Source organism: Syngnathus leptorhynchus, chromosome 6 (assembly GCF_054491065.1).
Source record: "Syngnathus leptorhynchus isolate UIUO chromosome 6, UIUO_Slep, whole genome shotgun sequence".
In the NCBI taxonomy this organism is placed as follows: Eukaryota; Metazoa; Chordata; class Actinopteri; order Syngnathiformes; family Syngnathidae; genus Syngnathus; species Syngnathus leptorhynchus.
The window spans coordinates 10,904,610-10,919,083 of NC_141200.1; the positions used below are offsets into that span (position 1 = coordinate 10,904,610).

Consider the following 14,474-nt stretch of genomic DNA (forward strand, 5'->3'; position numbering starts at 1 on the left):
TCCGTATCCAGGAAGATGAGAATGGTTGCCAAGCAAACATTCAACCGCACTGATGGCCATCATTGGATGAATAACATGGCTGAATTATCTTTCCCACAAGACGAAGGTCAAAGTAAAGCCTGGTCCTTTTTTGCAATGCCATATTGTTAGCAGAGAAGAATGGATCGCACATTAACAAAACGGGAAGTTCGGCCTGCTTCTGGCCGGGTCCAGGTGACTGTGATGGATGAATCAGGCCCCTTCAACCCAGCTCCTGCCATGAAAGTCTGTGAGGAGGGTGAAGTGGAACTCTATCTATCCCAGGAGAGGCTGGTAAGCTTGTAAAATGTGCGATATAAATCAAGTTGTATTGTATTGTATTGTATTGTATTGTATTGTATTGTATTGTATTGTATTGTATTCTATTCTATTCTATTCTATTCTATTCCATACCTACCTACCTACCTACCTACCTACCTACCTACCTACCTACCTACCTACCTACCTACCTACCTACCTACCTACCTACCTAGATACGTGTATTAGTGCTGTGCATGAATTAGTTGTATTCGTTCGATGCAGCATGGCATATTGAATCGATTCATAATACAGTGAAGCCTCGGTTTTTTTTAACACAATCCGTTCCAGAAGGCTGTTCAGAAATGAATCGTTCAAATTCCGTATCATGTTTTCCCATTACAAATAATGGGGGGAAAAATCCGTTCCAAGAAAAAAACCCGCCTTTTTAAGCATTTTTTTCATTTGCGCATTTCTGTCCGATTGCTGAAATTTAAAAAATATTTTTAAAGTCCTGATGTACTTTTCAAAATTTAAGTGGACCTCAGTGCGCGGAAAGTTTAATTGTGTCCGATCTCGCAACTGCAGGGCACCGCCGAACGCGAAACCGTAGCGCGTCACCGACCGCGCAACTGTACCGCGCTGGTCGCATTATTGTGACAGAGCCGTCGCTGAAATTTAGAAAATATTTCAAAAGTCCTGATGTACTGCCCAAAATTTAAGTGGACCTCAGTGCGCAGGAAGTTTAATTTTGTCCGATCGCGCAACTGCAGGGCACCGCCAAACGCGCAACCATAGCGCGTCGCCCACCGCACAACTGCACCGCGCTGGTCGCATTATTGTGACAGAGCCGTCACTGAAATTTAGAAAATATTTTCAGAGTCCTGATTTAGTTTCCAGAATTTTAGTGCACCTAAATGCGCAGGGAGCTTAATTTTGTCCGAATGCGCAACCGCAGCGCGCCGCTGACCGCGTGTCGCATTATTGTGACAGAGCGGTCGCTAAAATTTTGAAAATATTTTCAAAGTCCTAATGAACTTTCCAAAATTTAAGTGGACCTCAGTGCGCAGGGAGCTTAATTTGGTCCGATCGCGACAGTTGCGCCGGCCGGGCGCTCACTGTCGCATTGCTTGAGGAGCGTCTTTGTGTTTTAGGATGGCTTTCTTGCTCCCACTTGCTTCATTTGGAGGCATGATTAGATTTGATGCAATCCTCAGAGTAACGAGAACGTAATAACGAACGGAGTCAGTTGGCATGCCTCTCGGCTCATCTCGCGAGGTTCGACTACCGGATTTCGTCCGACATCCAAAGCAAAAAAATATCGACTTTTTTGTTCGAGTACCGAATTGTTCGAGAACCGACGTTCGAAAACCGAGGCTCCACTGTATATCATTTGGGTTCACTGTTGGCAGTCGTCTATCGTCTATCAACTTGGGCGGCAAAAAGCTGTCACTGGCTTCTATATTTTTATGATGTAAACTTACATGTTGTAGCTTCATCAAAGTGAATTTCCTTTATAATAGATGGAAATCCTTGATATCAGCAATACATCTTGGGTAATTGTGCTGAGTTGAGACTGTCCTCCACAGGAATTACTGTGTGGAACAAAAGATCTGACTCAGGTGACCTCACTGGAAATCTGCGTGGACACTCGAGAAAACAGCCTTGGTAACTTTGGTGAGCGACATACCTCATCAATGCATATGCAGTGTTGAATGTGGAGTCATTCTTGGAGAAAGAATACATTTGCAGTATCTATGTATGTTCTTTTTATAAGAATACTCATCCTTGTGATAGATATTTGTATGTAATGTCAATATTTCAATGTACCGTATTTCCGGACTATAAGGTGCACCAGACTATAAGGCGCACCTTCAATAAATGGCCCGTTTTAAAACTTTGTCCATATATAAGGCGCACCGGACTATAAGGCGCACCATTAATGCAATCACAATATAATGATTTGAAATTGTGAAAACAATAACAATATACCAATAATGTTAATATCACACAACACACAAAATAAACATGTCAAGCTTACTTTAATAAGTACAAAACAGTCAGATAGATCAGTACATTTTAAAAGTCAAAGTTAAAGATTAAAATAATTACAAATTAACAATTTTATGAAAGTTGAATGAATTTGTATTAAGTTTGTTTTATTGTTGTAATTGTTGTATGAATAAGAAGGCTGATATTGGTGTTTGTAACTGCAGTAAAAGGCCAGGTTGCATCATGTCAGATTTTTAATACAAATTAAATCATTCTCCATTTGATCTTTTTTATTTCAACTTCAGAAGCAACAAATTACTTTATAATCACAAAATAATGATCCATAGTCTTTTTGATTCATGATTTATAGTCTTCAGTGGGCCACTTATGATTGATTTTATGACACAATGCTTCGGGCCAGTTTAGATTTAGACGCGGGCCGCAACTTTGTCCATATATAAGGCGCACCTGACTATAAGGCGTACTGTCGGCTTTTGAGAAAATTTGAGGTTTTTATGTGCGCCTTATAGTCTGGAAAATACGGTACAAGTCACAGTTTTTATATGCTTGGAAATATAAAAGGTAATATTGCCATTTTAGGAAATGAATTATTTCAGTAAGAATCAAAAGTGGTGAACTGTCCTTCTGGAATTTAATTTAGGGGCTTCAAATGGTCATATTTTTCCTCTTTTAAATAGCTGATATCGTTTTCTAGGCTCTTACTTGCCTCAGCTGGTGCTGCTTAAAATGAGCAACAGTGTGCTCATGTCTGTAAGGTGAGTAAAACCGACACAATACTTGACCTTATCGTCCTTGTGTTGTCTACCTCGTATGGAGTTTGCATATTTGTTGACATCAGCTTCCACAGTGAACATGCGTTTAAACCACCCATCAATTTCTCTACCACTTGTGTTCAATACATATCGTGTAGTTAAATGTTTTTAAGGAAGTAAATATGCAATAGTGACACTAATGTTTCTCTTCCGAGTGTATAAAATGTCATAAAACATGAACAATGGGAAATGTGTTCAAGCAAAAGGGTAAGGTTCCTAGTTATTCAATTGGCAAAGAATTCCACCTACAAAGCAACTATTACTGTCTTCAGTTCTCAAACATTCATTGAGTGTTGTTAAAAGCATTGGTGATGTAAAATAATGGCGAGCATGCCAGTGTCACAGTTTTTTGGGGAACTTGTTACAGGCATTAAAATAAACATGAATGGATTATATATACAAAAATACAGTTTATCAGTTTGAACATTAAATATCTTGTCTTTTGTAAGGTAGTATTCGATTAGAATAGAATAGAATAGAATAGAATAGAATACCTATATTGTAGGACAGGTGTAAGATAATCATTTTCATAACCTCTCACTAACAAATTTATTTGGTGAGGATTTTGAATTTTGAGTATTCCGATCTATTAAAAAAATAAACTTAAAAATGAGCACCAATCTTACGACGCTATAAATACAGTCAGGTGTAATATACCTTTGTCCTCTTTAATTTGCCATAGAGACCTGGGAACCACCCTGTCAAACCTGCAGGTTCTATGGATGTCTTGTTGCCATCTACAAGCCTTGGATGGCATTTCGACTATTTCCGCTCTCAGGGTATCATTCACAAATTATAGTTTCTTGTCAAGTACTTGTTTAGTTCAAATATATACAAGCTGTAGTGTTGTTTTTTGGGGGGCATTTTATCTTCTTTTTCAGGAGTTGTACCTGGCCTTTAACCAAGTGTCCGACTTGAGTCAGGTTGGCATGCTGGAAAATCTACAGGTGTTAGATCTGGAAGGAAATGATGTGAATGACCTTGTCCAGGTTCAATATCTCAGGTTATGTGGCAAACTACACACACTCACCTTGGAGGGAAACCCGGTGTGCCAGCAGCCAAACCCCACTACCACACAAGTAGGTCGATATGTGTTTTTATACAGAAACTCAGAAATTCTCAAATGTGGTACAAATACTTCTAGTACGCTGGATCCTTCTAGTGGTATGCAAGATAATCACCGGCATGGAATAAATACAACCAAACAATATTAGAATTTGATCTTTTGCTAGCATACGAGTGGAGGATGGCCGTTTATAGAGGCACGGTTGTTAAACCGCACTGCATTTTGAATAAAAAAAAAAGATTTAAGCAATCATGCTCAAATTCTGAATAATGTAACAGTACTTTACAATAATGATAATTATACTTTTTCGGAGTAAAATCTTGCTTTTTGATTTTTTTATTTAAATGTACATATGTAAATGCCCCAATGTAACGCACCCATGTGGTAAGACGGACGTCTGGTTTCTCAAAATCTTCCCCAAGACGTGTGGGTGGCCATTCAGGTGGCCTGTGAGCGAGTGGTTAATGTTGGCCATGGCCATCATTGGCCACAATGGTTTGCGGCTTCTGCTGATTTACAACAGTTTGGAAAGTTGGGATCCACTGTAAGAGAGTTTACGGTCGCCAGTAGAGAATTAATTAGGAAACTAGAGCAATGAAGGGAGAGGCTGAGCTGAATATGTATTAGGCTTGCGCTTTGTAGCAGCTGTGGGTTTGACTTGGCAACTTGAGTTTGCCAAAGTCTCTTTCAAACGCACAAACACAAACAACCACTCACTTCCTCTCTCAAAAGTCTCACACTCTCTCATTGCTTACTTTTCCCCTTTATTAGTTAGTTATTTGTTCTCTTCTGCACGACGGAAGATGAGAAATGTTCGGTTCAAACTTGACGAGATTTGATCTAAATAAGCCTTGTTGAAACTGTGCCATCTCTAAAATTGCAATCACAGTAGTTTATTTGGCCTATTTTGCTCACCCCACCAGATCGAGTACAATTATTACCATGCGGTGAGGGAGTTGGTTCCACAGCTACGTTACCTTGACAACGCAAGAGTGGAGGATGGCCGGTTGGGCTCAAGCAGCAACTTGTGGGAAGACTGGGCAATTCTCCGAAACTACCTCAGGGACCCCACCCCGACATTGAATGGAGACCGTATGTTTTTGTTGTGGTCTCACCTGTTGTTCCAAGATGTTTTAATGACACACTCAATTTCTTTGTAGAAGCCGAAGGAAATAGTGCATATAGCTGGTCCAGCTCAGCCAAGCGCCCTGCCTCCAGCCTCCGGCCTCGGTCATCAGCGAGCACACCTGTATCCAGACCTCTATCAGCAAGTTCATCCGGGTTTCGATCCAGTCCAGTGTCCACACCTGGTTCTGTGGATTCAGACTTAGCTGAAGTTGAAGAAGACAGCAGTTTCCTGACGCATGGTTACATATTCTGATCTTTCACATGAATGCTAACTTACTGTAGACTTTTAAAAAAATAGTATTTTCCTGTTATGGATTTTTTTGATTCTGGGTCCCTTTTTAGTATTGGTTCACAATGACAAACTCTTAACAAAAATAATCCAAAAAAGCAGGATTGAGGCCGCATCTTTATATCCTGTATGCAGGAGCTGGTAAGATTCTATTCTGTGGAAACCCTGTCAAGGCAATACGAGCAAGACGTGAAAAGTTGAGGGTAAGTGGCATAAAATAGAGATTTATTTCACTCTGTTGTGAAAGTACATTTTGCTCTGGGATCCATCTGAAACCACAACTTCAATATTTTGGTTGGGCATTATTTTTGAAGGGAGACAATTTTATGCATACATTTTATTAACTTTTATTATGTTATATATGTGCTTATGCGTCGCCTCTGCTGTCATGCTTACTTTTTTTCTGTATTTTGGTGTCTGTTTACCTAGCCATATTAGATTAATACATTGATTTAGTGTATATGTTTGTGTTTCCTCACAGACAGCACCCTGTACATCTACTTTCACCCCCCTTAACCTGCCCATCTATGTGCCAGAGCACACGATTACCCCTCAAGACCCTGATGGCAAAGAGAGTGGTGGTGACGTGCTTGCTGAACTGAGAACTTGGAAGGAAAAACACTGCAGGTAACCTACTCAGATTATTCTTTTTTTGATGAAAAACAACAACTCACTTAAAAATCTGACTGTCAATTCATGGAAGTCTGAAATGGATATAAATACAAAGGGTGGGACTCGATAAAAAAATCATCAAATTATAGGCCTTGTAAGAGGGGTTGCCAAGTAATTATATTTTTTTGTCAAAACTATATCATGTTATTTCAAGGAAATGTGCAGTGCCGACATTTTTGATGACATGGGAAATACTTACTGAAGAATGTATTTGTGATGGCCGCTTCAGAACAATAGCATTTTTTTTTCAATTTGTCCATCCAGTATCTGAACCGCTTATCCTCCCAAGGGTCGCGGGTGCACTGGAGCCTATCCCAGCAGTCTTTGGGCTGTAGGCTGAATTTGCCAGTCAACTAATCACAGCTCACCAGTTTTCTGAAGCTGAGCCGTGATTGGTTGTGACCTGAGACCTGCCAACTGTAATTTTGTTTTCAGTCGACAGGAGATGCATAAAAATTTGAATTTTGTGGCTTAACTCATATTCCACAAAATTAATATTCATCAAAATGCTATGTTTAGACTAGTGGGGGCACATACAACATATTATTGGAAAGAACATTTTGGGATTTACTTCCCCTTTAAGCGACTTCACCAGATACGTGACACACACATCCAGGTATCTCGAAGAAGTACAAAGAGATAGACGACCACAAATACTGGTTGTTCGACACGGCAACGATGATGAGGAGGCTGATGATGAAGAGAAAGGATTTGATTGTATGAGCGACAGTTGTGATGAAGAACATTGTGAGGATATTCGAGACGCAAGTCCATCAAATTCATCTTCCAAATCTATATGTTCAGGTAAAAACGCACACTGAATACAATTATAATTTTAATAATAAAAATGTTAACAGTTAACTGAAGCGTAGGCTGAACCTAATGTGATGTCAAGTTGTAAAAGGTGACTTAGTGAGAGCTGCTAATTCTGCCCATTTTTTTGCACATCATTTTCAGATGAATTTGAATCCATGTCGACTCATGTGGATCCCTTTTTCAGTGACAACGCATTTTCACCTTGTCCTCCACTAAGTTCCAAATCAGCCTCTAGTAGGAAGAAGCCCATAGGAATCCGTGCACATCGGATTCGAACCAACCCGGCCAATTCAGAACACAATCTTCATTCCTGCAGCGAAGGATGCAAAGTTTTAAAGGCCTCAAGTACTGCACAGACTGGCCTGCCATTTAACCAGAAGTTGACACAAATGAATAAGCTTTGCCCGTCATTGCCTTTAAACATTACCCGTCCATATAAATTAAGTAGCCTGGGAGGACAAAGCAAGGATTCCTGGTGAGAAATTATTGCATTCCATTGTCAAAAATGTTTCTCAAGTCTTTTTTTTTTCCACCAAATTCTTAGTAGTGCAATGTTACACAAACATCATGTTTCAGTTGGATTCCATATGTTGGTGTCACGCTAAAATATTTTTTTGATACAAACTTTGGCTTTTATTGATTGATTGATTGATTCATGCCCTCACTCACTCACTCACTCACTCACTCACTCACTCACTCACTCACTCACTCACTCACTCACTCACTCACTCACTCACTCACTCACTCACTCACTCACTCACTCACTCACTCACTCACTCACTTATAAATTGTACTTGAATTTAATTAGATTACATCTCTCTGTCTTTCAGTTTAGAGATGGACGTGTACAGCCTGGCAACAAAAGCGAACTGTCAAAGATCCTGGACAGAGCACCAGCTTCAAATGCCTTCAGAGTGAGCACAAATTAAGACTGACACCAGAATTATCAGGATTAGAAAGTCTATTATTTTTATGCTTTTTTGGGGGGGTTTGAATCTATTTTTATTTCTGCAAGTGCACAACACTTTCCTGCAAGTGCCCGTCCCTTTATTGAAACCGTTCTTTCACACAAACTGTATTAGAAATATGAATACATATTGTGATTACCTTTAGGCTCAGGTTTCAGGTGAAAAAAAAATGTTTTTATTGTTTCACTGCTGTACATACTGGTTACTCGTGGTGTGATAGCCCTACATGCCACATGAGGGCACTATGTCAAAAGGATGCATTTCAGCAGACAAGTCTTGAATTCAAGTTATTAGATCTGGAGGTAGCCAGAATATCTTGATGGGTAAATGGCAAATTGGCAATACAAATGTATTCCAAATTAAGTGCATGGGGAACATGTTATCCTTGGTCAATGAAAAAACTCAGTTCTGCTAAGGTCTGTAATGTGCCACTGCCTACCTCAGGGTGCTCTAAGAAATGGTTGTCATGTCAGTGTTGAGAACAAGAATATTTTCTCAGGCCCCATCAGTCACGGGCCAATCAGCTGTGTTGCACCAGGGAGAAATATAAAACATGCAGCACACCAGATGCCGAGGACCCAAATGGGTGAAACCTGATCTAGTTGAAGTTCTGACAGGCCCACAATGGCCCTTTAGCTTGACCTTACAGGTGGCAAATCTGCAGGGTCACGGGTTTGGGTAATAATTCTGCTTCCAACCCTGGTACGTAGGAAAACGTCTTAACGACTCAAGCACACCCCAGTTTTTGTATTTTATTTCACTTCACTTATTTTCTTATCAAGTTCAGCTCACGCAGCTGTCGAAGTGATAATTCGCACAACACACTATAACAAAAGGTAAAAGCGAAAACGTTTAGCTAAAACAATTGCCGTAGTAGTCCTGGAGTAGTCTCTGCAAAGTGATTACAGTTCGACGGATCTTAAAGCCCCTACATCATGTGTCTTTGTTGACCTGACGTTTGAAGATACAGTATTGTAGATGAAATTCTGACAGAGTACTATCCAGGGATTTGTATCTCTTGTACAGCCTCTTCCCCTCTTGAGACAGATTTAAAAACCTCTACGGTCCTTGACTGTAAAAAACAACGATGATCCCATTTGAAATGCAGCCCACAGAGCTCTGATAAGAGCTCTCAGAATAAACCTCTGACCTGAGTGAAGTCCGATGGAATCTTGTATGGTTCACGTAAAACTACAAGTCCACACGTTTGTTTTTGGGAACCAGCGTGAACCTTTGCATAGAATAGTGGTGGCTTTGCTGCTGACGGTGATGGGTGCACAAAATGTATCCAGTTTCTGAATGGCCTCCATCGAATTGTAGTTTAATGAGTCGAGCATCTTTGTGAATTACTGGGTGTATAGAGGAGACCACGCTAGAGTGGGGTTATCTGAAGGCACATAGAAATGGGAGTTGGGTCAACTGGCCAAGTGTGCCCAGTCCCCTTGTGGACTTCATTACTGTTCTTTTGATGAGGACAAAAATCCACCCGGGTGAAGTAAGAGCATGTGTCACAAGTTTTCTTTTGGACTGATGCGTGGACAAATGGATGATCCGTGCTGTGCTTGACTTCGGTTATCTGAAGGCCCATGGTGACGGGTTCGGGAATATCTTGATGAGACACTTTTGCCGGCTTGTCATTTGGTCGGCGGACACCATGTTGGACTCCCATCAGTTGGCATAGATCAGGGACTATGGTGATGGGTTGGATAGCACCTTGAATGTCTTTTTCATGCCTGTGGATTGGGTGCAAAGTCTGCCTATTTGGACATTCCAGTTGGGTTATCTGAAGACCCTTTGAGATTTCTTGATGACTGTGTTTACAATCCTTGCGGACTGGCGGACGGACGCGGTGTGGATTGTGCCTGCATTCTGGGTTGGTTTTCTTCTGATGTGGCCTAGGCTGCACTTGTGTTACATAAGGGACCGAGGGAATTGGTGGTGGAATATCTTCACCACCGTGTCTTACATCACTGTAGATTGGTGGATAGATATGGTTAACTTCTGAACTACACTGGAGGTCGGTTTTCTGAGTATGTGTCCTTGGTTGACGTGTAGTCTGCTGTTGGATGGGTAGCTTCTTTTTGGATTTGTCAAAGTCCAGGGTGATGGTTTGAAATGGAACTTCCTGAGTGCCACTAGCATTCTTGTAAATTGGTGGGGGGACTTTCTTTTGATTGACTTTAACATCCAATTTGGTTATTTGAGGGCCAATAGCCATTGGTAGTGTGTTCTTCGTGTGCTTGGGACACCGATGTATCGATGGGCGGGTTCTTTGTTGAAAGACTCTAGACTGCCGTGCACTACTCCTTTGTTTAGTTGCCCTTGGTGGACCAGTGCTTTTTTCTGGGATGTTGTTCCGCAGTTTGGTTACATAGGGGGCCACAGGTTTTAAGGGAGCTTGTCTCACAGGTTTGTTGTTAGGCTCACGCTTATGGCGGAAGAGACTCTGCTGGGAAGGACGGCAACTGAGCTCTGTTTCCTGAAGGCCAAAGGTGATAGCTTGCAGAAAACTCCGCAACTTTTTTACGGTATTCCCAGAGAGATGTAAGCAAATCTTGTGAATTGGTATATGCGGCGGATTGGTTCTTGCAGCAGCAACCTTGGAGACAAAAATACGCAGAATGCAAGAATTAATGTTGTAATATGATGTGACTTATTTTTCGTCGCACAATCGACAAAGAACATTTTTAAGAATATATAACTTACTTACTACCAAATGTGACACAATAATGTGTTCCTATTTATCTGTTTGAACAGTAATTTAATTTGCAATTTACAATTGTGGTTGATGTTTTCAGTGGTGTTTAACTGTGAGTATGTATAGATGCATTTATGAAGACTATTCATCTTCTACTTGGTTGGCACTACATTTATGTGTGTATGCAATTTGCGACCTAACTTTTACAACAGTAATTTGACACTTGGAGAAAATCACTGCTTGTTTGTGGGTCTAGCTGCTCCGAATGTTTGTCCACAGCAAGTATAAAGTTGAGATCAGGTGACTGACTTTGTCATTGAACATTCAATTATGTACTGTCAGATTGTCTTGGTTCATTTTTTTTCTGTCGCAATAAAACCACTGAAATCGATGAAGGAAGACTGTTTTGTCTGTGAGTGAAACATTAACAAAAACCAAGAATACGCTGGTGAAAGTAGGGGCGTGATTGTCAATCTCGTCACGAGACATCTTTCTGAAACAAAAAAGTGTAGTATAGTGAGTGCAGGAAAGTCAGAAAACATCCATACAGCGTCACCTGTTCTGGAATTGGATTCTTTGGGCCAAACCAACGCCAACTTGTATCAGAATGAAGGAGAGAGAAAACTATGGACAAGAAAAGGAACAACTCGACAGCTGCTTAATGAACGGGCTCTCCAGGATTTGATTGCAAGCAGATGTATTGACTGTAACTCAAGTCTTCTCACATGATCCAAAATGATTTTAAAAATGTGATATGGCTCTTTATAGTACAGATGGATAGTATACCACACAAAAAATTAAAGACAAAGATATTGAATATCTTTAAGTGACCGCATCAGTGTCTTGATCTCAACCCGACAACATGCAACATGCTTGTCACTTACTGAAGGCAATGTAGGAAGACCCACAAACTGTCTAAAAGAATTTCCACCAACTCAGAGTTGAATGATGTCCAGGGCTTCTAGACTTCAGACAGTCAATGACTACAAAGCATTTTCATCCAATTAGTTTTCAATTATAGTATGTCAACTGTCCAAATACTTGAGAAATTGTACATATTCTGCAGTCTACATTTGGTTGTCTTTTGTATTGTAAAATTCATGGTGTGGAAATTGTAATTGCCTAAATATTGTTGGGCATTACTTTATCATAAAGCTGCTGCTCTTTGCAGCGCTTCTTTTATTTATTTATTATTAATAGAATCGAATTTTGTACCGCTACTTGGAAATTCGACTTTTGCAGCTGCTCAGTGGACATCAGCACACATAAAATATAAATATAAAAAAAAAAAAAAACTACAATATTTATGTGTATGTTTACAATATCTCTATCCACCTCAGTTTTATTTGTAGAGCACTTTAAATAACACAACGCAAAAAGTGCTCTATATATATCTCGGAACATCATGAGAGTGAGCAGGAATAGAGTGGCAATACATATGGCAACTGTACATTAATAATAAATACCATACAGTATGTGGATGCAAACGGCAGACAAGTGCTGGGCAGTTATGGAAAAACTAGTAATCACGTGATTATTTTTAGGCATATTGGAATCACAATTAATAAAGCAAACTTTTCTGTTCGCATGTCAATGGGATTTGCATTAGCACTGGCAATGTTTGAATGTTCTATTGTATTTCAATATAGAATGTGTGTAATGCTTGTAAACTTCAATGCGATGCCATTAAACAGCTTAAAGCATGCAGATTCACATAATGGCAGACTGGACATGAATAAATACAGGAATGATTGGGAATAGTAGAGTAGAAATAGACAGGAGCATTGAATGTAGCATGAAAAACTCTAAACTATACTTGCATCAAGAATTTGTGGACATCAGATGTTGAGAATGTATTAAACACCAGCAATAATAATCGCAAATACAATCAGAGCTGAATGTAGATAAACAGAATATGACACATAGTCGAGTGATATTGTATGTGATGAGTGAGTATACATGGATGGACAATAGGCTACTATGCTGTACTGAGCAGTCGAGAATAAATCCTCAGTAGCTAAGTGACGGCTACAACATATACATACATATAGTTGAGAATATGCTATTGAGAGCAGTAGTGGTTGTGGAATCCATGAAAACAATTTGCTAACCTAACCTTATCCGGTAACATGATTGGAAGTGTCTTCTTTCAGGGGAAAATGTCATTGAAATACATGAAGTCAATATGTGGGTGAACTACCTTTCTTATAAGGTCATGCATCTCAACAAAAGATACTCTCCCAAGATTATGTTTGATGGCATATCATAGGCATGATATCATTATATTGTAACAATTCTGTGACATCATCAAAGCCATGTGATATGACGTAATCCTTCTAAATAAAAACACTAGGTGTACTGTGTTTTGTAAGATTACGGGCAGTGTATTGTCTTTCAGAGTTTAATATTTTTTAGTCAGCCAGCCGCCGACTGGATCTTATCAAGATCCAATTGCAGAGTTAAAAACTTGCTGTTGGCTGTACATCCTTGAGGCACATTCTGCAGTGTTGATTTAGGCTTGTAAACATGTTGTGAACAGGAATGTTTAAAGTACAGTATGTGAACTTCGCCATTCAGCCATGAAACTGGTTTTTACATAACAGAGCTGAAACCCTTCGTTTAGAAATGAAACTTTTTTTTATTTATACTTTTTTTTTGGAATACAAACATAAAAAGAATGAATGAGGAAAATCAAGAGAAAAGAAAAAGAAGGTAGGTCACCAAAACAATATGTATAAATAACACTTAATGGCTGTATCATCCATATTAAAGGGTTTGTCCTGTTCAGATTTTACAAAACAGTATCCATTTCTCCAGTACTTTGTCCCCTTAGACTGTTGTAAAATTTAAATGTCATCTCCATGAAGTCAATATGCTTAAAGCAGGTGTAATTCCCAGAATGCAAATTCAGAGTAACATGTCAATGCAATCCTACAATATTTTACAGTTAACTCATTCACTGCCATTGACGAGTATAGACGTGAAACATCTATTTCAACTGCGCCAACATATTGCTAAAATCTTGACTGTAAGGTTATCAAACAAAGACTCAATGCAATACAGTAGTGTAGAGCAGGGGTTTTCAATTGGTTTTGTCCAAGGGACCACCACTATAACCAAGAAGCCACTCGGGGACCACTGCTTTGACGGAATATTATTTTATTTTGCACCAAAGGAGGATAGACCTATACAGGCTATTTATCTGCATTTCTGTCTATTTTGGGAACCTCAGCTACATTTGACATAATTTGGATGAGTAAATGATTCACAAAATTAGCTGGAAAATAAATAGTCTAAATAATAAATCAATTTTATCATTAAAATGTTACAATTATTTCCCATTTCAGTGGCATGTCATAGCACTAGTTAGCATATCTGCCTCACAGTTCAGAGGATGTGGGTTCGATTCCACCTCCGGCCCTCTCTGTGTGGAGTTTGCATGTTCTCCCCGTGCCTGCGTGGGTTTTCTCCGGGCACTCCGGTTTCCTCCCAGTTGCCAAAAAACATGCATGATAGGCAGATTGAGCACTCCAAATTCCCCGTAGGTGTGAGTGCGAGCACGGATGGTTTTCCATTCCCTGCTGTGGAGGGAAACTTTTGGAGAAGTAATGTACACTTCCCTCATTCCATGAAAACTGCTGGAATGTGTTTTCGCCTTAAGAAACAACTTTGTTTTGACTTCAGATGAGTCATTCTTATTCAGGAACGCTACCTCAGAATACCTGGAAACACGGAT

The 14,474-nt window shown here is 39.7% G+C and overlaps 2 protein-coding genes across 2 annotated transcripts; one reads left to right on the forward strand and one right to left on the reverse strand.

The window, feature by feature from the left end:
* The first annotated feature begins 71 nt into the window (after nucleotides 1-71).
* On the forward strand, nucleotides 72-11,123 carry lrrc56 (leucine rich repeat containing 56). The gene is made up of 12 exons (XM_085914032.1): nucleotides 72-312; nucleotides 1,866-1,953; nucleotides 2,984-3,044; nucleotides 3,784-3,880; nucleotides 3,983-4,180; nucleotides 5,091-5,259; nucleotides 5,328-5,534; nucleotides 5,720-5,787; nucleotides 6,066-6,211; nucleotides 6,873-7,060; nucleotides 7,214-7,547; nucleotides 7,903-11,123. Exons 1-12 carry the CDS (start codon nucleotides 160-162, stop codon nucleotides 7,988-7,990), a joined length of 1,797 nt encoding a protein of 598 aa, XP_085770158.1. The 5' UTR covers nucleotides 72-159; the 3' UTR covers nucleotides 7,991-11,123.
* On the reverse strand, nucleotides 8,122-12,909 carry LOC147055940 (uncharacterized). Its single transcript, XM_085914034.1, has 2 exons — nucleotides 12,855-12,909; nucleotides 8,122-10,639 (listed from the first exon to the last, which is right to left on the reverse strand). The coding sequence occupies exons 1-2, from the start codon at nucleotides 12,867-12,869 to the stop codon at nucleotides 9,413-9,415; spliced, it is 1,242 nt and encodes a 413-aa protein (XP_085770160.1). The 5' UTR covers nucleotides 12,870-12,909; the 3' UTR covers nucleotides 8,122-9,412.
* Between the last annotated feature and the right edge of the window lie 1,565 nt (nucleotides 12,910-14,474).